Genomic DNA, 24,944 nt, shown 5'->3' on the forward strand with positions numbered 1-24,944 from the left:
AAATGCTCAAGGGTCTCCTAAAAGGTGAAGCTAAAGGACACTAGAGAGTGTTACCTAGACAGGCAGTCTGAGCTCTGCAGAGTCTGCCCCATTAGCCAAGATGGTATTGGGGGAGATTCTTAAACTAAGCAAGCCCACAGCTATACAGATGAATGGACAGGCCCCAGGGGCAAAAGCTAGCAAGATAATTGGATAGAAGTTTTTAAAAAGCTCTCCCCTCCCTATCCATTTAAGAACCTAGGGCTTGAGCAGGAAGGGCTGATGGTGTTTTTTTTATTTTTAAATATATCTTTATTGATTTCAGATAGAGGAAGGGAGAGGGAGAGAGAGAGAAAGAAACATCAATGATGAGATACTTATTGATCAGCTGCCTCCTGCACACCCCGACTAGGGATTGAACCCATAACCCGGACATGTGCCCTGACCGGGAATCAAGCTGAGATCTCCTGGATCCTAGGTCTATGCTCAATTGCTGAGCAACACCTGGCCAGGCAGGGCTGATGGCTTTTGAGCTGGGAGTTCCAGGTCCAGTGACACCTGCACAAAACCTATTTCCTTTTGCACCAGCACCCGACTCACAAGTTTGGCTTTCATTTCAGCAGGCAGCCAAACCCATGTTTTTCAGTTATAGTCAGTCAGTCATGCCATATGGATCAACATCTCACTGAAGGTATATATATGGGCAATTATTAAAGCTAGTATTATTGTAACAATGATTTGTAAGTGCACTTTTATTTTCTATGTGATTTAAGAAACTAATGTTACAATGCAAATAAATAGTGTAGAAGCCAGTATTACAGTTATTATTGTAGGTGGTGGTATGACATTAACAACCCAAAGGGTCGAGGATGGAGCTGATAAGGATCTGTTATTGTAATTTATGTAACTTAAGTTGGTATAAATTCAAATTTTATTTTTATAACTCTAGGATGTTAAATGTAATCCCCATGGGAACCACAGACAAAAAATCACTATAGAATATACACAAGAGAAAATGAGGAAGGAATTCCAACATTTCATTACAAAAATCAACTAACAAAGGAAAACAGGAATGCATGAAAAGAGGGGCAAATAAGCTCTAAGAAAACAAATAGCTCCTTCCTTGTCAGAAAATTCTTTAAATTTGAATGAATTAAATTCTACAATCAAAAGGCAGATATGGGCAGAATGGATAAAAACAAAAGATCCAACTATATGCTGTCTAACGAAGACTCAGTGGAGATGAAAAGAGATGTACAAGTTGAAAGTGAAAGGATGGAAAACATATTCCATGCAAATTGTAACCAAAAGAGGTGGCTATAGTAATTCAGACAAAATAGACTTTGAATCTATTCAAAGGTTATAAGAGACAAGAAGCACATTATATTTTAATAAGTTTTGCATACTGCAAGAAGATATAATAATTATAAACATTTATGCAGCAAATGACAGAGCCTCAAACTAACTGAAGCAAAAGCTGACCAACTGTAGAAACAGACATTTCTATGTAACAGGCATTTCTCCAGTAATAGTCGGACGCTTCAATATCCCGCTCACAATAATGGAGAGCGCACGTAGACTGAAAAGAAGTAAGGCAATAGAGGACTTCAAGAACACAATGAATCAACTAGATCTCACAGACACAGAGCACCGTAGAACAGAATACACATTCTCCTCAAGTGCGCATGGGACATCTTCTAGGATAGACCATACACTGAGCCACAAATTAATATTAACTAATCAATAGGTTTTAAAAAGATAGATAACCTACAAAGTATCTTCTCTGACCACAACGGGGTAAAGTTGTGAAGTTTTTCTGAAGGAACCGGTTTATTGACTAGCCATATGCCAGCCAGAAAAAAAGAAGCAGGTCCTGGGGCATGCAGTCTAAACCAGCAGCAGGGATAGAGGAAGGCAAACATTTCTGCCATCCTGGGTTTCATGGGGTTCTTCTATAGTTTTGAGGAGAAAGATGTAAGTTATTTTGAAGGAATTTACATTGGCTATAGATAACGGGGCAGAAGAAGAAGTGGGGCTAGGGGCATTGCCCGTAGGAAGAAGGGTTTGCTGCTTTCTGATTCTTTGCTGGCAACAGTCTCAAAAGTTCATGTGTAAGCAGGATGCGGTGAAACCTGGTGGTCAGCTACCTCTTATTAACACTATTCTGAAATAGCTCTGGAAGTTGATTCAGAGGTTCAACACACATTTGAGTAGTCTCTGCCCTTTGCTTCTGTTAGCTGATTAACTCCTTGTCTCTCCTTCCCACCCTCTGTCCTATAATAAATTAATTTAGGCCCATGCCACTATGATTACTACATTTTTAATGACTACAATAGGCTTATTATTACTTACAGTACAGTTTTTATACAATTTTTCTTTCCTTCAATTTAAATTTCTTTCCATTCATTACACAAATTTTCAGTCTCCATAAAAAGCCCAGAATTGATTGGCTATAAGTACAACTTGTTACACAGAAAGGAAGATAAAATCAACATTATGGAAATGCTTCAGAAGACAATCAAAGAAAAAAAGGACCTAGTAACATTTACCTTAGTCCTCAAAGGACCAACTTACTTACCCCTCATTACAAGTAAAGTGAGCTTCTGAACCAAACACAGTAGTTCCAGTACTGTATTGTACTTGGCCATTTATGGGTTCTCCTAGCTGTACACATTCTTTTTCTAAAAGAAAATTTTCAAATTTGTTGTTTTATACAATGTCAAAACAGATTTGAATCAAAATAAAAATTATACATTGCTCTACTAAATTCATGAAAAGATTTTTTAAAATTTGTTTTTATTAAATTTATTGGGTTGACATTGGTTAATAAATTTATATATGTTTCAAGTGTACAATTCTATGATACATGATCTGTATATTGCATTGTATGCCCACCACCCAAAGTCAAATCATTTTCTGTCACATATATTTGGTCCCCTTTTCCCTTTACCCCACCCCGACTTCCCTCTGGTAACCACCAAACTTGTCTGTGTCTGTGAGTTTCAGTTTTACATCTCACATATGAGTGAAATCATATGGTTCTTAGCTTTTTCTGACTTATTTTGCTTAGCATAATATACTCAAGGTCTATCCACGTTGTCACTAATGGCCAAACTTAAGATTCACATTGCCCCAGAGAATCAATAACCAAATAAAAAATTTCCTGGAGATTTTCAAAGCCTAAAAAAATATGTTACTATCTAAAATCTACATCCACCCTTATAACAGTGGAATGTGCAGTTAAAATGTATGAAAATCTTTAGAGCAATAAAAATAAAGTTTAGTGTACTTACTTGTACAAGCCTCCTTGAGAGCTGTCCATGAGTTATTAGGATGACAAACAGCAGTTACGGGAAGAAAAGGAATAATACGCCTGTATCCTAGGCGACACTCATATTGTACTTTGTACCCAGTATTATAAGGGCGTGCAGGAATACCCTTGGTTTTCATAGAATTGTATCTCGGCAAGTCACCACAGTCACCTGGGCATAACAGAATAAGAACATGAAAGTAAATTATTTTCTATTTCACCAGCCCCAGAATAACGCCTGAGAGCAGGCAGGGAGTACAGAATGAATGGAAAGGTCCTTGGCAAGATTTGCAGTGATTGTGCCAGGCTTCTACTGGACAATGTGCTGTGTCTGCTTCAAGTAACATTCTATTAGCTTTTGCTTTCTTTGGGAATAAGCTGAATATTCTTTCAACAGTAAACTGGAGAGACAGCAGCAATACATTTGGCTTTAAAATATATTTATAGGTATGCATCCTTCCCATTTTTTCTGAGTTCATTTCCCACTCCCCTTTCCCCTAAGACTTTCTAGCCCTCGACCAGATTGCTCTTCCACAGTTTGAAAGGCAAACTGATGATGACTTGTCACTTCAGACTCAGTCTCTTCTCAGAAGGGAAGTTCCTAGAGATCGAGGATCATGTGCCTCCTTTGTCCACTACACTCTGTACCCAGTGGTGCTCAAGGAATGCTATGGTAAGCGCTGACTATTACACAAGCATCGTTGATTTCATAGATCAAAATAAATATGGACTAAACTATTTCAAAATATAAGATTACATGTCATATGTTTCATATCAGTGAACGGAGCATTTTCTAAGTGAATAGATGTCAAATATCAAAGTTTATAAATTTAACATCATTTAAAATATAATTTATTCTTCCTTCACCAATGAATGGATCATGCTTGGCCTCAAAAATTCTCTGACGTAGCTGTTTTGAGCTGAATTACTATATTGCTATGCTATTAGAATTTTTTATTTCTGGATATTTTTGTAAATTTATTTCTTCTTAGAATAGTGTAATTTCTACTTCATCCACTCCTCTTCTTTGAAATTATCTATGGGCTTGAAAAGCTAACAAATCTGAAAGAATTATTATGTAAAATAATGTGAAAGAGAAACCTCTCTTTTCTTATTTCCTGGATTGGTCTTATACCAGATTGATGTTAAACTTTAAAAATATATATATTTGTACTTCTATCAAATAACAAAAATTATGTGAGTCTTTAAATTTATTGGGGTAACATTGGTTAATAACATTATGTAAATTTCAAGTGTACAATGTTATAATAGGACATCTGCGTGATCTGTTGTGAAGTTTAGTCTCCTTCCCTCAACTCTCTTTAATGTGTTCATCTTCTCCCCACCACCCTTCCCTTCTGACAACCACCATTTGGTTGTCTGAAACCAGGAGGTTTTTTGTTTGTTTGCCTTTGTACATATGTTGCTTTTTTTATATCCCACATGAGTGAAATCATGGTTTTAGTCCTTTCATGACTGACTTCCTTCCTTAGCATAATCATCTCAAGATCTGTCCATATTGTTGGAAATGGCAATACTTAATCTTTTTTATGTCGGAGTAGACTTCCATTGTATATATGTACCACATCTTCTTTTCTTAAAAATTGATTCATTGCATTTTATTTTATTTTAATTTTTTCCTTTTTTTTAAAAAAATTTGTTCAAAATATTACAGATGTCCCTTTTTCTCCCCATTGACCACTTCCACCCAGGCCCATCCGCCTCCCCAGTCCGTCACCACATCATTGTCTCTGTCCTTGGATTATGAATATATGTATATAAATTCTTTGGTTAATCTCTCCCCTACACCCACCCCCTTCCATTCCTCTGAGATTCCTCAGTCTGATCCATGCTTCCATGTCATTGAATCATTTCTGTCCATCAGTTTATTAAGTTCTTTAGATTCCACATATAAATGAGATGTGATGTTTGTCTTTCTCTGCCGGGCTTATTTCACTTAGCATAATATTCTCCAGGTCCCTCCATGCTGTCCCAAATGGTACTGGATCCTTCTTCTTTACAGCTGCATAGTATTCCATGGTGTAAATGTACCACAGCTTTTTTATTCACTCATCTACTGATGGGCACTTGGGCTGTTTCCAGATCTTAGCTATTGTAAACTGCACTGCTATGAACATAGGGGTGAATATATTCTTTCTGATTAGTGTTTCAGGATTCTTAGGGTATATTCCTAGAAGTAGGATCACTGGGTCAAAAGGCAGTTCCATTTTTAATTTTTTGAGAAAACTCCATACTGTTTTCCATAGTGGCTGCATCAGTCTGCATTCCCATCAGCAGTGTACTAGGGCTCCCTTTTCTCCACACCCTCGCCAGCAGGAGTTGTTTGTTGATTTGTTGATGGGAGCCATTCTTACAGGTGTGAAGTGATACCTCATTGTGGTTTTAATTTGCATCTCTCTGATGATTAGTGATGTTGAGCATTTTCTCATGTGTCTCTTGGCCATCTGTATGTCATCTTTGGAGAAATGTCGATTCAGGTTCTTTCCCCATTTTTTAATTGGATTGTTTCTCTTCCTCTTGCTGAGTAGTATGAGTTCTTTGTACAGTTTGGAAATTAGCCCCTTATCAGATACATCCTTGACAAATATGTTTTCCCAGACCGTGGGGTTCCTTTGTATTTTGAGGCTGTTTTCTTTTGTTGTGCAGAAGCTTTTTAGTTGGATGGAGTCCCATATGTTTATTTTTTCTTTTGTTTCTCTTGCCCTAGGAGATGTATCAGTGAAAATTCCATTATTTGAGATGTCTGTAACTATACTGCCTGTTTTCTTCCAGGATTTTTATAGTTTTGTCACTTACATTTAAGTCTTTTATCCATTTTGAGTTTATTTTTGTGTATGGTGTTGGTGGTCGTTTCATTTTTTTGCACATACCTGTCCAATTTTCCCAGCACCACTTATTGAAGAGACTGTCTTTACACCATTGTATGCCTTTGCCCCTCTTCTCAAATATTAATTCACCATAATAGCATGCGCCGATTTCTGGGTTCTCTGTTCTGTTCCATTGATCTATATGTATGTCTGTTGTTGTACCAATACCATGCTGTTTTGATTAAAATGGCTTTGTAGTATAGATTGATATCTAGTATAGTGATACCTCCAACTCAGTTCTTCTTTCTCAAAATTGCTGTGGCTATTGAGCATCTTTTTTAGTTCCATAAAAACATCTGGAATATTTGTTCTAATTATGTGAAATATGCTGTTGGTATTTTAATAGCAATTGCATTGAACCTATAGATTGCTTTGGGTAATATGGACATTTTAATGATGTTAATTCTTCCAACCCATGAACATAGTATATTCTTTCACTCGTTTGTGTCTTTCTCTATTTCTTTTTTCAGTTTCCTGTAGTTTTTCAAGTACAGGTATTCATATCCTTGATTAAATTTATTCTTTGGTGTCTTATATTTTTAAGTTGCAATGGTAAATGGTACTGTTTTTTTAGTTTCTCTTTCAGAGAGTTCATTTTTGGTGTATAAGAATGCCATCAATTTCCAGATGTTAATTTTGTATCCACCTATCTTGCGGAATTGATTTATCAAATCTAGTAGTACTTTGACTGAGTCTTTAGGGTTTTCTATGTACAATATCATGTCATCTGTGAATAATAAGAGTTTTATTTCCTCCTTTCCAATTTGGATACCTTTTATGTTTTTTCCTGTCTGATGGCTCTGGTAAGGACTTCCAATACTATGTTGAATAAAAGTGGTGAAAATGATCATCCCTGTCTTGTTCCTGTTTTTAAGGGAAATGGTTTCAGTTTTTGACCATTGAATATGATGTTGGCTGTAGACTGGTCATATATGGCCTTTATTATGTTGAAGCATGATACCTCTATTCCTACTTTGCTGTTTTTATCAGAAATGGGTGCTGGATTTTGTTGAATGCTCTTTCTGCATCTATTGATATGATCATATGATTTTTGTCCTTCATTTTATGTTATGTATCACATTTATTGATTTGCAGATGTTACACCAGTCTTGCATCCCTGGAACAAATCCCACCTGGTCATGGTGTATGATCTTTTTAATGTACTGCTGGATCTGGTTTGCTAGTATTTTAATGAGGATTTTAGCATCTGTGTTCATCAGGGATATTGGCCTGTAATTTTCTTTCTTTGTAGTGTCTTTATCTGGTTTTGGGATTAGGATGATGCAGGCCTCATAAAACGAGTTTGGGAGTTTTCCCTCCTCTTATAGTTTGAGTATAATAGCTGTTCATTCTTCTTTGAATGTTTGGTAAAAGTCACCTGTAAATCCATCTGGTCCAGGACTTTTGTTTGTTGGGAATTTTTTGATTACTGCTTCAATTTCATTAGTTGTTATCGGCCTATTCAGGTTTTCTGACTCTTCCCGATTCAGCTTTGGAAGATTTTATGCTTCTAGGGATTTGTCCATTTCACCCATGTTTGGTATGTAGTTTTTTGGCATATAGTTGCTCGTATTCTTTTCTTACAATCCTTTGTATTTCTGTTGGGTTGGTTGTTATATTGCCTCTTTCATTTCTGATTTTATTTATTTCAGTCCTCTCTCTTTGTTTCTTAGTGAGTCTGGCTAAAGGTGCATCAATCTTATTAATCTTTTCAAAGAACTCTTCAAAGAATCTTCGAAGGAGGGAAATAATAAAGATCAGAGCATAGTCTCTATGTCATTAATTTCTGCTCTGATCTTTATTATTTCCCTCCTTCTACTTCCTCGGGGCTTTTCTTGCTGTTCTTGTTGTAGTTCTTTTAGTTGTTGTGTTAGATGGTTCATTAGAGCTTTTTCTTGTTTCTTGAGATAGGCCTCTACTGCTATGAACTTTCCTCTCAGGACTGCTTTTGCTGTGTCTGATAGATTTTGGGTTGTTTTCTGTTCATTTTTGTTTTTTCCCAAAAAGTGTTTGATTTCTTCCTTGATCTCATTGGTAACCCAGTCATTGTTTAATAACATGCTATTTAGCCTCCATGTGCTTGAATATTTTTAAGTTTTTTTATAGTGGTTGGTTTCTAGTTTCATGGCATTTTGATCTGAGAAGATGCTTGATATGATTTCAATCCTCTTGAATTTGTAGAGACTTGTCTTGTGCCCTAACATATGGTCTATTTTTGAGAATGTTCCATGTGCACTTGAGAAGAATGTGTATCCTGTTGCTTTGGGATGAAATGTTCTGTAAATGTCAATTAAATCCATTAGATCTAGTGTGTCATATAAGGTCTGTGTTTCCCTCTTGACTTTTTGTCTTGATGACCTGTCCAGTGCACAGTGGGGTCTTAAAATCCCCCACTATGATTGTGTTGCTGTCAATCTCCCCCTTAAAATCCACCCAGAAATTTTTTATATATTTAGGGGCTCCTATATTGGGCGCATATATATTTATAAGGGTTATGTCCTCCTGTTGGATTGATCCCTTTAGTATAATGTAGTGACCATTTTTGTGTCTTGTTATGGTCTTTACTTTGAAGTATGTTTTGTCAGAAATAAGTATTGCTACTCCAGCTTTTTTTTCCTTCCCATTTGCATGGAATATTTTATTCTATCCCTTCATCTTTAGCCTGTGTGAATCTTTTGTTCTCAGGTGGGTCTCTTGTAGACAGCATATATTTGGGTCCTCTTTTCTTATTCATTCAGCTACCCTATGTCTTTTGATTGGACCACTTATTCTGTTTACATTTAAGGTTACTATTGATATATACTTATTTAATGCCACTTTCCCCCTTTATGTATCTTTCTCTCACTACTTCTTCGTTTTCTTAGAGCAGTACTTTTAGCATTTCATGCACTGCTAGTTTGGTGGTGCTGAACTTCTTTAGCCTTTTTTTGTCTGGGAAGCTCTTTATTTCACCTTCAACTTTAAATGATAGCCTTGCTGTATAGAGCAGTCTTGGTTGCAGGTTCTTGCTTTTCATTACTTTGAGAACTTCATGGCACTCCCTTCTGGCCTAAAGAGTTTCTGTTGACAGATCTGATGTCAGCCTTATGGTGGTTCCCTTGTAGGTCACTGCTTGTCTCTCTCTTGCAGCCCTTAATATTCTCTTTGTCCTTGACGTTTGCCATTTTAATTATGATGTGTCTTGGAGTGGGTCTCTTTGGGTTCCTCTTGTTGGGACCTCTCTGTGCTTCCTGAACTTGTGTGGCTTTCTCCCTCACCAGTGCAGGGGAGTTTTCTGTCATTATTTCTTCCATCAAGTTCTCTATCCTTTGCTCTCTTTCCTCCCCCTCTGGCTCTGCTATGATGCGAATGTTGTTTCACTTCATGTTGTCCCAAAGCTCCCTTAGACTGTCCTCATGCTTTTTAAGTGTTTTTTCTTTTTGCTGCTCTAATTGTTGTTTTCTACCTTATCTTCTAAGTTACTTATTCTATCCCCTGCTTCAGTGAGCATGCTTTTAATTTCTTCCAGTGTATTCTTGATATCAGATATAGTATTCTTCATTTCTGCCTGGTTCTCATTTACGATATTTATCTCTTTTTTCATGTTTTCACTAAGTTCCTTGACCTTACCATTAAGTATCTTGTGGTTCTCATTAATTTCCTTTAGCATCTTTGTAACCATTACCCTGAACTCTGTTTCTGATAACTTGCTTAACTCCATCTCATCAAGATCTTTTTCTGGCGATTTTTCCTATTCTTTAATTGGGTGTTTGTTTCTTTGTCCCCTCATTTTGGTGGCTCTTAGTGTTTGTATGTATATATCAGACATATTTGCTGTCTTCTAGTCTTGTGGGGTGGGATTTTGTAGTGTATGTTCAGTGGAGCCCAGAGATGTGTTTTCTTTATACTTCTGAGCTCTTTGCTCTAAGCATGTCCCTTTTGTGGGTGTTCCTTTTGTGGGTCCTTTGGGCTCTCCTGTTGTGATTGGGTCTAGATTGTTGTTGACCCATCCTTGGGAGGACTCTCCTCTCAGGTTGGCTAAATGTGTGTCTCAGCCCCAACCACATCATGTGAGCTGTTGTACAGGTGCTGGCAACGCAGTACAATACACAACTAAACTGCCAGGAAACAAAGGGTATCTTATAAAATATCTTGATAATCACAGTGAAAACAACCCAAGTGAAAATAGAACTGGAAGAGTGAATTGAGAACACAAATGTTAAAGCAAAAAAGAAAAAAAAGGGAAAAAAAGAGAAAGAAAATAAATGAAGATAGAGAAAAGGACATTATTCCTAATAGTAATGAAAAAATTTTTAAAAATTAATAAACTAAAATCAAATGTAAAAAATAGACAAGCTACTGGGAGATAAAAGGGGCAAAGAAAATATTCTGAAAGAAGGGAGAGCATAAAATTAAGGGTAGATCATAGGAAGAGGATAATAGTTGAAAATGAAAAAATAAAAATACAATAAAGATACAAACAAACTAACGGTCAAACAAAAAGACAGGAAGACAGAAGGGAGAAAAAGAAAAGAAAGAGAAAAAAAGTTATGTCAATGGATTGAGAAGAGAAAGAGAGAGATAAGTCAAGGGTAGGGAGGGAGTCCAATAAGACGTATAGGAGAAACTACACAAAAAAGCAGTAAGCTTATTGGTTATAACGATAATGTCCCAGCAGTTAAGCAGAGAATATCAAGAAAATCTTTATAGTAGAACAAAAGATAAAACAAAACAAAGCACAAAAACACAACAAAAAACAAGCAAAGCAAAACAAAAGTCTTTTTTAAAAAATTAAAAAAAAATTTTTTTTCCTTTCTCTTTTTCCCAAAGAAAAAATAAGTCAATCAGGTGAGTTGCATCTGGGCACCTTATGTTGTCTGGGGCTTACTGTTTTGTATGCTGATTTCAGTTCTCCTTGGAGGTATTTGTGTATCAGACAATGTCAGGAGCTGCCTAGGTTTGGCTCTGGTGTCCTCAGGCAGTTGGTTGATCTGAGGGTTTCTGTGGACCACCTCCACTTGTCAGCTATTTTGCCTCCCCATTGTGGTTGCCTGGTCTTACTCAAGTCTTCTGTAGAGTCTTTAGGGTGCAGGATGGCCAGTGTAGCTCAGGATATTGCTCCCCTTACATAGAGGTTTTGCTGACAAGCACTCACTGAGAGGAAGTTAGTCCCTGCTGCACAGCCAGCTCCTCAGTCTCTACCCTATCCTCCGATTCTAGTTCCCTATACACTGGCCTGCTGCAGTTTCAGATTGACTTCAGTGCCCATTGCCTTTTTTGGACAGGCGGTTTCAGCATCCTGGGCTTAGTGGGTTGGATTAAAAAACATTCTGGGGAGCATTTTGCCTGCCTATCAGGGGATTTAAAGTTTGTCCTACAGTTCCCAAATAATAGTCCCTGAGAGTCTTATTTTTGTAATGTGGTCCTGTAAGATGTTCCTCAGGACTGCTCCCTTCCCCCTCAGGACTGTGCCCTGCAGGGGATGTCTGGGGCTTCAGTGAGCTGAACCAGCCCCTTTCCTGTTGGGGGTGGTGCTCCTAGCCTGCAGGAACAGTTGGTGTGCTCCACCTCTCCTTTCCCAGATCTGGTTGCTGGTTGAGTGCAAATTTCAAACTCTCCACAGTGCAGACATAAATCCCAGTTTTCGCTGGTCTGTCTGCTCAATGCATGCGAGGAAGCTGGAAGCCAGTTCAGCAATCAAATCCTCAAAATCACACAAAGCAATACACAAGCAGAGAATCTATCCTGTAAGGTCCCACCACCCCCATGCCAAGGCACCCAGCAGGAGGGGACACAAAGTCAACCCCATGCAGGTCCCCCGCACCGCTGATCTCAGTAAAGCTGGGGCAGCTCCTTGTGCACTATCCCAGCACCCCTCAGGGCAGGTAAAAAATCCCAGAATCAGCCCACTGGGAGCTCAGGCAGCTGGAGGAAAACTCCGTCCCACAGGTAGCTCCAGTCCCTCTCTCTCCACAGACGGGCTCTCTTCCCCTTCCCCATGCCACACAGATTAAATGCTTTCTGGAATTCTACACAATGCCTTACAGGAAGACAGAGGGTTCTTGTATGCGGCTGCTCAGTGCAGACCTCTGGCCTCTTTTGATTCGGGGGACACACACTGCTGGACTGCCTTTCCTATGGTTCGCACCTGGTGTGGAAGATGCCTGTCACACATACCATTAGAAGCTTCGTTTCTCTAGGAAGGCATGGTCCCCTCCTCACAGGCCCACTGATCCCCTGGGTCCCTCTGCCTTCCACATGGGACACACCTTCCTCTCTCCTCGGCTCCAGGTTTGAGATGCCCGCTTTTGGATGCCAGTCCACACTCCCAAGGGAAGGAAACATTGCAGCCTCTAAGCCTCAGGGTTCAGAGCCCAGCACAGGCTTCAGGGAGGACTCCCCCTTTCTACAATCCCCTCTCTGTTACCAGATTCTATGATGTTTCTTCAGTGCTACCTACTTGAAATATGTCCACTCAGGTATATTTCTCTCGTTTTACCAAGCTGGTTACACAGTATTTTAGCAGTAAATCAAGTCCGTGGCTGGGAGCAGGGGTGCTCTGCTTCTTCTCACAGTGCTGCCGTCTTCCCCCTCCCACGTCTTCTTTATCGAATCATCTATTGAAGGACATTTAGGTTGTCTTAGCTATTGTGAATAATGCTGCAATGAATATAGGGTTCCATATATCTTGATAAGTATTCTCATTTTTTTTCTGGTAGATACCCAGAAGGATTGCTGGTTCATGTGTTAGCACTATTCTTAATTTTTCTGATGAACCTCCATACTGTTTTCCATAGTGGCTGCATTAATTTACATTCCCACCAGCAGAGCATGAGGGTTCCCTTTTCTCCACATTCTCTTCCACATTGGTTATTTCTTGTCTTATTGATAATAGACATTTTAACAGGTGTGAGGTCGTATCTCATTGTGGTTTTGATTTGCATTTCCATTATAGCTAGTGACGTTGAGCATCTTTTAATATATTGGAAGGCCGTCTGTATGTCTCCCTAGGGTAATTGTCTCTTCAGGTCCTATGCCCATTTTCCAATGAGACGTTTTTTGTTGTTGTTCAGCTATATGAGTTCTTTATATATTTTGGAAATTAGCCCCTTATCAAAGAAGTCCTTTTTCATGCATCCCCCATCCACACACCTGGGCATTCAAGAGCAAGCCCTCACCTCAGCACCCAGCCAGTGCTTCCCATCTTGTTTTTCTAATTGTTGACAGTACTACAGTTGTCCCCCATCCCTCCACCCCTTTGCTCTCACCCACCCAGCCCTCACCACACCCCAGGCCTTCCCCACACTCCTGTCTGTGTCCACGGGTTATGCACATATGCATATATGTTCTCTGGTCAATCTCTAATCATCTTGATTAGCTCAGTCCCCAAACTCCTGCAAGCTTTTGCTAGGGACACAGCTTGGCCCTAGGCAAACACTGACTGCATCCAGAGCTCAGCAAGGCTCAGAGCTGACCTCCAACAACCCTCACCGCGGCACCTGTGGGGCCCCACCGTCCTGCATCCATCACAGCTCAACCCAGAGTATCTGTGGCCACCTCCTCAACCTGCTCTAGTTCGCTCCCAGGGCTGACACCCTTGCCGGTCCCCTACCTGAGCAAATTGGCAGTAGGAGCGCTAGGGCCGCAGAAAGGATCCCAAGGAAGCCCCAAGGAAAGGGCCTCTCGAGGCGGCGGGGAGATGCCCTGAGCGGCTCGTAAGACGCCTTCATTTCTCAGGGTACCAGCGGGAAACCTGAGGGCCCGTGAGCACTTACCTTTTTGAGAGCGGGCGCCAGACGCAACAATCCGCTGACTCAAAGTGTCAGGTGCGTGGCCGCCGGTGGGCGTGGTCCGGGCCCGGCCATCCGGGTCTCGCGGGGCCCAGGACCGGATGCAAGGCGGGGCCTGGGCGCGGGGCGGAGCTTCGGGGCCGGAGGGGCGTGGCGTGGGCCGGGCCGGGCCGGGTCCCACCCGCCGGGGTCAGAGGGCAGCTCGGCTCCGCCCGCGCCCGCCCCGGGGACCCTTCGGCCACCTGCGGGGCGGGGTGGCCTAGGTTTGCGGGCCGGGATGGCCCCCGCCGCATCCCTAAGCGGGCAGCTGCCCCCGACTCGGGAAGGGCGGAGAGGGAACGAGGGCTGCCGCGGTCACCGTCGCGCCTCCCCGGATCCCTGGCCGGAAGAGGAAAGCGCACCGACCCGGAAAGAGACGCCCGAGCCCGACACTGGGTCGCCTGGGGCCAGCGCCCCTCAGGGCTCCCTTTTGTCCTGGGGCCTCCAGACGGTCGGTGGTGCCAGGGCCCTCGCCCAACACTTGGCAGCAGGCAGGCATCACTAGGGACAGGGCCTGAGGGTCCCGCGGCTGCAGGCCTGCTAGGCTTCAGAAGCGCCAGGGCGGTTTGGCCACTGCGCCGGACCCCAGAGTACAGGACTCTGCCCCGAGGGGACCCCTGGGGAGGTAAGCTCGTGAAACACTGCCGTTAAGCATCTGGGGCGCAACCTATGGGCCCCTTGCCCCTTTAGGAACGAAGTGTGTTGAAGATGAAATACACATGCTGGAAGAGGTCAGGAGGGGGTGTATCAGGTGCCGAGCTCTGGGTGCGATTCATGCCGCGCTGGGGGGTGAGAGCTGACGAGAGGGGGAACTTCTGTGGTGGAACAAGCTCCATTCCGGGACCCTGAGCGTGAGCAACAGTCATTTGTAGAGTTGTGAGGTTGTAAGTAAATTTTAAAAAGGAACGTGAGGGCTATTAAAGAGCATACGAAAGGAGCTGGCGTTTTGTTGCTTAGTTGGCAAAGAATCAGAATGTCAAAATTGCGAGGAAACATTTTGTGAGTAGCAGCATCCTCAAATTTTTAGTTTGTAATGTAAATTTTTTGTAGGTTAAAAGTTTTTAAGTGGACGTGACTTTTAAACCACCATTTCCCATTAGAGTGTATCCCAAAGAAATCATCAGAGATGTGAGCAAAGATGTAGAATTTTGGCAAAATACAAACCCTAAGGGTCTGGTAATAGTATCAAGGAGTTTATGGGAATTCTATGCAGCATGCATGTAAAAATGTCACTGTGAGGAAGTATAATATAATTGTAAGTGGACAAAGCAGACTCTAAATCAGCCCCTAACTTTTGGCATTTCTTTGTGAAACAGAGTGTACATTGATATATGTAAAAGAGATATTTGGAAATACACCAAAGTTAACTGATACTTGATAGGATTATGCATATTTAATTCTCTTTGTGCCTTTTCAGTTTTCTATGTAGACACAAGTTACATCTGGAATCAGGTAAAGAATAAAAGTGTATTAATCCAATTTCTGTTTCCTCGTCTATGTTGTGTATAGAATGATAGAACCTATATCACACATGAATGAGGAATGAGAGTTTGGTGAGGAAATGGAAGCTCTCAGCACAAAACTCAAATGCATCATTCGGGAATGACAAAACTTTATATATATTTCAATAATTCTGCACCTAAGAGGTGCTAACGACTTTCAGGGTTCAGCATGTCATAGAGTTTCCTCTTCCTCTCAGACCTACACAATGTTTTTATTCTTAGCTAAGCAAGTAAGACACTTAGTGTGGATGCGATGTGTAAAATTGTTGACCATGAGAAAAATATACCTGTCAAAAAGGCCCCCTCCCGGTTAACTGGGGTCAAATCATAACCTGAATCAAGTAGCCATTGTTTACAGAGGCCCTTCTTTCACTCTGCATTGCAGGGAAACCTCACAAACTGGGCTGCCAAGTCTTGTGCACAGTGTTGCTGTCATATGGGTTGATTCTAAGAGAACTCCAATAGGACTGAGGCGTTTTCAGTCTAATTGGATCTGTGCAGCTGGACCCTTATTGCACCTTCACCTGTCAGTCAGAGTGCCCAAATGCTGGCCAATCAAGATACTGTGTTTTGGACCAATCAAACTGTGTGGATTTGGAGACCTCTTTTGCTTGGGAAAATACAAATCAGGGTCCCAGTGAGACATCCTTCTACATAAACCAGCTTCACCTCTATTTTTTTTCTTAACGTATCTCTATTTCACAGAGAGGGAGAGAGCGAGATACAAACATCAATGATGAGAGAGTCACCATTGATTGGACGCCTCCTCCACACCCCCAACTGGGGATCGAGCCCTCAACCCGGGTGTGCGCCCTGACCAGGAATCCATTTACGATCTCCTGGATCTTAGGTCCATGCTCAACCACTGAGCCACGCCCGGCTGGGCTTCACCTGTTTTGATGGAGATCATTTGCAGTTTCCACCCAAGACTTTATTCAGTGAAAACAGCTCAATCCTGGCTGAAGTTGCAACCCCTGATGGCCTTGCCAGGGCCGCCTTTTAGGGCCATCTCACAGTGCTGCTGTTCCACAGTTGTGTTGTTAATAGTCCTGCTGTTTCATGGTTGAACTGTCCCACAGCTGGGCTGTTCCACAGCCATGCTGTTTCAGAATTGAGCTGTTTTCGCTGAATAAAGTCTTTCCCCTCATGACACCCCAAATTGGGAATTCTGTTGGCATTGAATCAGCAATGATGACCTTCTGTCAACAAAACAACACCAAAGTGTCTTTGATAATAAAATTCAAACACTCCATATAACAATTAAAGAAGGTATAATTAAGCAGACTTCAGAAACTCAATGAGGGGGAGTTATTTCTCCTCATTTTTAGTTATAAAGTGATGTAACATAAATGTCTGTGGCTCAGTGTTGGCACTTGTAAAAACAGAATGTAGTGTTCTCTGCAACCATCCTGCACAATGTTACAGATCAATTATATCCCAATAAAGCTGAAAAACTTTCCCATCTATTTCTAGGCTTCAAAGTGAGTTTTGTGTGTTTTCTTCTTGTGAGAAATTTAAAATATAGGGAAAAGATGTGGCTGGTGTTTGGTATCCTAGTTACAGGTACTAGATTAGATTCAACAATTGAGGTTTTGTTGTCTCTTTCAATCAGTGAACTTTCTGCACCCGAGGTTCATTAAGCCATACTTAATATAATTGAAGATTTTCACATTGGTTTTTTTAACTTTGTTTGTTTTGACCCACCTTAGGCTCATTTGATATATACTCAACCTGAGTCTCTATTTTTCTGGACATGCTCACTGGAGAGGGATAGTTTTCTTGCTGTGCCCAGTGCTCAGACAGTTCTAGGTGTGCAGTAGGTACATAATAAAGACATTAAATACTGAATGAAATAAGTGGATGTCACTGTCAACTGCATTTAACATGTCTTTCCCATTCTACCCTAGCTTGGATTTACTAATCCTGGGAAAGTTCTGAGGGATTTTGATTATAATAATAATTAGACACTAGGAACAAAGCTGGATTTGTCTCTGAAAGGAATGATCTACAACTGTCTGCACAGAAAACCCTCCTAAATTAGACAAGCTAGCTGACCTTTGATGTGGCGCAAGCGCCTGTCCCTTAGCTTTGAGATTGCTTTAGCGACTGAGTTCAGAGGAAAATACTGACGGTGAACTTCCGAAGGTCCTCACAGAATAGAACTTAAAAGACTCAAGGCTCTGGGTGAGGCAGGGGAGTAAACACTTGTGGTTCCTCTAACCCCCCTAAGGGTTTTGTCAAACTGCCAAAGAGATTAGAGAATATGTATATTTGTGGACCAGATTTTGCACTGTGTGGTGGATGTCTCTTAAGGCTTTATGAATGGCAGTAGGGTGGAATTAGGCATGTGGGGATGTCACTAAACTAAGTGCAACTTTTTTAAAGTAAAACTTAATGTTAGCTGATTCTTTGCCTCCTAAATTAGTACATTTACATGATGCTTTTCAGAGGGGGGGGTAGCAGCATGAATGGACCTGTGAATACTCTCAGGAAAGGCCTTCCACTGTCCTGGTGAATTCCACACTAGGATTTGTGAAAACCTGAAAGAAAATGGTTAAACAGAGGATAGTGAAGCCATCTTTCTGATGTTAGCCCTGGAAGCTGTGCCTCTCTCTTTGCACCTGGTAAGCACCTGCCAGCCAGCTGACTTTTAGATTTAGCTTTTACCAACAAAAGCAAGACTGGTATGCCGTAACAAACACAGGGATTCTGAAACCAATCAAAGGCATAAAGGAGAACATTTCCCAGCAGTTTTCTTTTCTCTTGGCTCTTCTTGGCTTTAAAAAGAAAATGTGTTACAAACCAGATTCCATAAGTAGATTTGAAAGATTAAAAAAAAGTCTTTTATTTATTATAATGGTGGAGACAGAATTTCATTTAAACGTCGTAGACTTAAAATCACTTACGTTTGATTCTTGTGTACAAAAAGGCAAACAAAACAAAACAAAGTTGGAAGGTTAATATTAACCAATGTCACCCCAATAAATTTAATTTTTTTAAAAAAGGAATAGCTTTGAACAGCAATTGGTTCAGCCCTTAATTTTCAAATGAAAAATGTAAAGCCCCAGGTTAAGAGAATTTCATAATAAAACAAGCTAATGTAGACAACTGGTATTTTACCATAGTTAACATATGTGTATACTATATTCCATTATCGTAGATAACATTATATACAAAAAAAATCTCATGGATTTCTTGCAATAAAAAAATCACAGGGATCACATATTTGTTAATCATATTGCTCACTGATGTACTTAATTCTAGAAGAAAAAGGACTTTTTTTCTTGTGATGGAGAATTTTAGTTCTAAAAAAGGTCAATTACCAAGCCTTTAATTTATAGCCCCTCTTTAAAGTTACTTCTTTAGACCCCCCCCCAAATGCTAGAGATTTGCTAAAGTTTGAACTAGGGACAAGTATTGAACATCTTTTCATACATTTGTGGGCTACTTGCCTTTACTTTTCCTGACCTGGCGCTATGTCATCTGCCCATTTTTGGGAGGAAGTAAGGCAAGATTGGCCTCTGAATTTTTAACTCTTTCAGTAAGCCAATTACCCTTTTCTGTAATATAAGATGCATTTTTTGCCCCTCCCAGTTTGTCAGTTGACTTTGCTCACGCAGGGCCTTTATGTTTTTTCTATCTTACATGAATTAAATTGAAATTAAGTTGATATCCAGCTCACTGTTTTATATTTATCCAGGTAAATGTGGCAGAATATACTCTAAAAACTCTTAGACCTAGAATTACACAGAAGTTTACATTGTGCACATTACATACCTTTGAGTTGGCTCCAAATCTTGTAGACACTATGAATGAGTAACAATGTCCACAATGTCCAGTCCTCAGCAGCCCTGCTCACCTCCTGGGGAGTCCTACCTATGGCTTCTTTTATGGAGTCAATCCCTCTGTGTTTGGTCTTTCTCTTTTCCTGCTGCCTTCTACTTTTCCCAGCATTATTGTCTTTTCTAAAGAACCCTGCCTTCTTATGTGAACAGATTCTATAGTTATTTGCCACCAGGCTAAAAAATCCCCCCACTTTTAGAATTACAGCCGCTAGAAGGTAGAGGGCAAGGGAACATTACTCTGCTGAGCCGCCCTGAGCCAAAGCCCGTCAGTCCACATTAGTTTACATTGAAACTGGAATGGTATAAAATTCGGTAACTTAGCCAAGGAAACTGGAATCTAAGTGTCCTCTTTGATGTTTGCTGTCATACCTTAGTTGAGGTTACTAACATCTACATATTCACTGAACATTTCTAAAAGAAAGGACAGCTGAAAAGAAACCCAGGAAGCAGATACCTTTTAGTGATAAAAGGAAACCTTTCTCTCATCTCTTCTTCTCATAGAGAAAGGAACTTTACTTCTTTGTGGCTCTCACCAGTTAGGTAGGTGCTGAACAGAGGAAGGGAAAGGGGCTGAATAAAATAGTGACAACAAACCAAAAGGAAGTGTGTGTGGCGTAATCCCTGGGATGAAATCAATGACAGGGCAGGATGGGAGGAAAGCTGTCAGCTGGGCTCAGACATTATGACTTTTCTGATTCTAGGAACTGGAAAGAGGAATGTTGTGCAAGAGGCGACTTTAAGTTCGAATCTTATAGATCATCCAGCAGGTAGATGAGTGGATTCTGAATTCCTGTGCAATCTGTTCATCTCGGAAACATTTAGCCTCAAGTCAATCATGCAAAGTCTTTCACAGAATAACAGATCGGGGGGGAGAAATGGCCCTGGTCTCCAGCACCTAAGACTGAGGGGAGACACAGAGCGTGTATATTTAATGCATGTAATGCTGCCTTAGAAATCCGCTGTATGACAAGTCGCACATTTGCAGATGCATCCTGACGTCTGCACTGAGGGAAGATCTCTGTAAAACTGGTTATAAGACCTCCCGTTTTCCTGGGATGGGTCTAAATCTTGTCAGGTGTGCTCTCTCCACTAACTACAAAATCTTTGTTTCTTTGTAGATTTCTATTTAAAACATTTGAAGAGTTTGTTGAATGCTCCAGAATTTGAGAACCAACTAGAAAAATGTTCAAGTTTCTTTGATCCTGCTGTTTTTTCAGTCCCATGTCACTATACTGCCAACCACCTGACATGGCCATTACAGACAGTAAATCCAAAAAGCTTTGTGACATTCATTTAAGTAGGCAACTTAAAATTACAAAGTTATTATTATTATTTAATATTTAATGTAATATTAAAAGTAGGTTTATATTAAATATAAATTTAATATTTATAATTATTGTATGTGTTTTGATGTAATTGTAAATGCAATTATTTTCTTAATTTCTTCTGAAATTAAGAAAATGAATTAAATATGCATTAAATATATTAATTTGTTAGTGTTGTATAGAAAAGCAACAGATATCTGTACATTGGTTTTGTATCCTGCAATTTTACTCAATTTATTTATTTATTTATTAATTAAAATATACCTTTATTGATTTCAGAGAGAGGAAAGAAGAGGGAGAGAGAGAGACAGAAAGATCTATGATGAGAGAGTCATTGGGGATGGAGCCCACAGCCCCGGCATGTGCCCTGACCGGGAATCGAACCTCGATCCCCTGGATCCTAGGTCGATGCTCAATCGCTGAGCCACGCCTGGCCAGGCTGAATTCATTTATTAGTAATGATATTTTTTTGTTGGAATGTGTAGGGTTTTCCATACATATAGCATCATATGATGTGTAAATAGAATTTTACTTCTCCGTTTCCAATTTGGATGCTTTCTATTTCTTCTTCTTGTCTGATTGCTGTGGCCAGGACTTCCAATAATATGCTGAATAGAAGTGCTGATAGGGGGCATTCTTATTCTGATCTTAGAGAAAAAGCTTCCAAGTTTTCACCATTAAGTATGATATTTTTGTTATACATAGCCTTTATTATGTTGAGATATGTTCCTTCTATACTAACTTTTGTTGAGAGTTTTTATCACAGAAGGATGTTGAATTTTGTGGATTACTTTTTAGTTTTCTATTGAGATGATAATATGATTTTTATTTTTATGTATTATGTTGATTGATTTACAGAAGTTGAACCATCCTTGCAACCCTGGGATAAATCCCACTTGATCATGGTGAACAATCCTTGAAATTTATTGTTGATTCTGGTTTGCTGATAACTTTTTGACAATTTTTGAATCTATGTTAATCAACATTATTGGCCTGTAATTTCCTTTTCTTGTATATCTTAGTCTAGGTTTGGTATCAGGGTAATGATGGCCTTGTAGAATGAGTTTGGCAACATTTCTTACATTTCTTCCTCTTTGATGATTTTTTTTTTTTTAAAGAGTTTAAGAAGGATGGGTATTAATTCATCCTTAAATGGAAGAATTCACCCATGAAGTGGTCTCATCCTGGACTTCTATTAGTTGAGAGTTTTTTTTACTACTGCTTCAATTTTATTGCTAGTAATTGGTCCATTTAGATTTCCTGGTTTAGGCTTTGAAGGTTATATGCATGTAGAAATGTACTTATTTCTTTTAGATTGTGGAATTTGTTGGCAAATAATTGTTCGTAGAATTTTTTAATGATTCTTTGTATTTCTGTGGTGTCGATTGTAACTTCTTTTTTATTTATAATTTTTTTATTTGAGTTCTCTCTTTTTCCTTGATGACTTTGGGTAAAGATTTGTCTGTTTTCTTTATCTTTTCATGAATCAACTTTTAGTTTCACTGATCTTTTCTATTGTCTTTTAAAAAATTTCTATTTCATTTATTTCATTCTGATCTTTACTATTTCCTTTCTTTTGTTTACATTGGGTTTTGTCTGTTCCTTTTTTATAGCTCCTTTAGGTGTAAAGTTAGATTGTTTATTTGATAATTTTCTTGGTTCTTGAGGTAGGCCTCTATGGCTATGAATTTTCCCTCTTAGAACTGCTTTTGCTCCACCCCATACATTTTGAAAAGTTGTATTTCCATTTTATTTTTTTCAAGGTACTTTTTTCTTTTTGATCCATTGGTGGTTTAGTAGAATGTTGCTTGGTCATATATTTATGTTCATTTTGAGTTTTCTTTCTGTAGTTGATTTCTAGTTTTAGGCTATTGTAGTCAGAAAAAGTGCTTTATATGAGTTCAATCTTGTTGGATTTATTGAGGCTTGTGTGTTGGCCTAATATGTGGTATATCATGGAGAATGTTCCATAAGTACTTTAAAAAGTATATATTCTTTTTGTTAAGTTGTATGAGTTCCTTATATATTTTGGATATTAACCCCTTATTAGATGTATCATTTGCAAATATGTTGTCCCATACAGTGGGCTCCCTCTGCACTTTGTTGATGGTTTCTTTTGCTGTGCAGAAGCTTTTTAATTTGATGCAGTCCCATTTGTTTATTTTCTCCTTTGATTCTCTTGCCCTAGGAGATTTATAAGCAAACATATTGCTTCGAGAGATGTCCGAGATTTTTCTGCCTATGGTTTCTTCTAGGATTTTTATGGTTTGATGACTTATATTTAAGTCTTTTGTCCAGTTTGAGTTTATTCTTGTGTATGGTGTAAGTTGGTGGTCTGGTTTCATTTTTTTGCATGTACCTGTCCAATTTTCCCAACACCATTCATTGAAGAGACTGTCTTTACTCCATTGCATGCTCTTGCCTCCTTTGTCAAATATATATTTTTAATTTATCTTTATTGTTGAAAGTATTATAAAGCGCCCCCCCCCCCCCATTGATTCCCTCCACCCTGTACCCCTCCGCCCAGGCCTTCACCACGCTATTGTCGGTGTCCATGGGTCAGGCATATATACATATAGGTTTTTAGGTTAATTTCTCCTCACCCACCCACCCCTGCCTTCCCTCTGAGATCAGCAGTGTGTTTCATGCTTCTATGTCTAGAACTATTTTTTTGATCAGTTTATATTGTTCATTAGATTCTACATATGAGTAAGATTATGTGACACTTGTCTTTGTCTGACTGACTTATTTCACTTAGCATAATACTCTCCAGGTCCCACCATGTTGTATCAAAGGGTAAAGGATCCTTCATTTTTACAGCTGCATAGTATTACATGGTGTAAATGTCCAAGAAGATGCTTGATATGATTTCAATCTTCTTGAACTTGTAGAGGCTTGTTTTGTGTCCTAACATGTGGTCTATCTTTGAGAATGTCCCATGTGCACTTGGGGAGAATGCCTATTCTGCAGCTTTGGGGTAAAATGTTCCGTAAATGTCAATTAAATCCATCTGATCTATTGTGTCATTTTGATCAACTATTTCCCTGTTGATTTTTTGTCTGGAAGATCTATCCAGTAAAGTCAGTGGGATGTTAAAGTCCCCAACTGTGACTCTGTTGCTGCTGATCTCTCCTTAAAAGTCCTCCAGAAGTTTGTGTGTGTGTGTGTGTCTATGTTTTCATCCTCTGTGAGTCTTTTGTTTTGAGGTGGGTCTATCCTAGACAGCATATATTTGGGTCTTGTTTTCTTATCCATTCAGCTACCCTATATCCTGTGATTGGAGCATTTAACTTATTTATAGTTAAGGTTATTATTTAGGTACTTATCTATTGCCATTTTATTTCTTTATGCTTATGTTTCTCATTCTCTCTATTTCAACTTCTTATTATAGCAGTCCCTTTAACATTTTTTGCAATGCTGGTTTGGTGGTGATAAACTACTTTAGCCTTTTTTTTTTTTTTTTTGCCTGGGACACTCTTTATTTCACCATCTGTTATGAATGATAGCCTTGCTGGATAGAGTGTTCTTGGTTTCAGATTCTTGTTTTGCATTACCTTGATGGGAGGGGAGATTCCAAGATGGCTGTGGATTCAGTGGAAACTACACTGACACTCTCCCAGGACCAAACTGGAATTACAACTAAAATATAGAAAAACCACCCTGAATAATCAACTGCAACTGAAAACTAGCTGGAGACCCTCATAACTAAGGATGAAAAGTGGAGACCACATAGAGACTGGTAGGAAGTGTGGAGGTGCAAGAGGGCTGGCTGGACTCCCACAGGCAACAGCTGAAGGTCTGGAGGGATACCTCAGCTGTGGGGGTTTCCACCTGAGAACTCTGGGGTGTAAACCCCAACCTGAGCTTTCCAGCCCAGAGCACCAGAACTGAGAAAGGTACCCACATAACATGTGGTGAAAAGCAACAGGGTTTCTTTCTGCAAGGGAGTGGTGGCTGGAAATGCAGGCACCCTCAAAGGGCCAATACACAAAGTTTCATGTGCAGCCACTCACCTGGACTCTGGGAAAGGAAGTGAAGAGTACATTAGATCTGTGTGAGGAAAGTCTGGCATTGCTGGCTCAGGAGAGTAGAGCTCCAAGGGCACCCTTGTGGATTCCTGTGCTGAGTCATTCCTCCATATGGCAGAGGACAACTTTCTCAGGCAGACATTTACCTTCCGAGCAGCTTTTAACTGGAGGTTGGATGGGGGGAAGCAATTGCCCCATCCTGCTGGAAAAACCTCTCCCCCCACCCTGTGGAGTTTCTACAGCCTGAGGCTCCTTAAGA

General features: G+C 39.9%; 1 protein-coding gene across 1 annotated transcript in view; it reads right to left on the bottom strand.

Moving 5' to 3' along the window:
- The window catches only part of LOC308549361 (membrane cofactor protein-like), a gene marked incomplete at its 5' end in the record, with an annotated part of 35,419 nt that extends 20,598 nt beyond the window's left edge, over nt 1-14,821 (bottom strand). Inside the window, 5 exons of the mRNA XM_081121897.1 lie at nt 2,558-2,660; nt 3,273-3,461; nt 13,932-14,027; nt 14,128-14,602; nt 14,705-14,821. Of these exons, the coding sequence (XP_080978023.1) occupies nt 2,558-2,660; nt 3,273-3,461; nt 13,932-14,027; nt 14,128-14,602; nt 14,705-14,821 (980 nt within the window). The remainder of the gene's footprint in view (nt 1-2,557; nt 2,661-3,272; nt 3,462-13,931; nt 14,028-14,127; nt 14,603-14,704) is intronic.
- Between the last annotated feature and the right edge of the window lie 10,123 nt (nt 14,822-24,944).

Source organism: Miniopterus schreibersii (genome assembly GCF_964146895.1).
Source record: "Miniopterus schreibersii genome assembly, chromosome: 19".
NCBI classification, from domain to species: domain Eukaryota; kingdom Metazoa; phylum Chordata; class Mammalia; order Chiroptera; family Miniopteridae; genus Miniopterus; species Miniopterus schreibersii.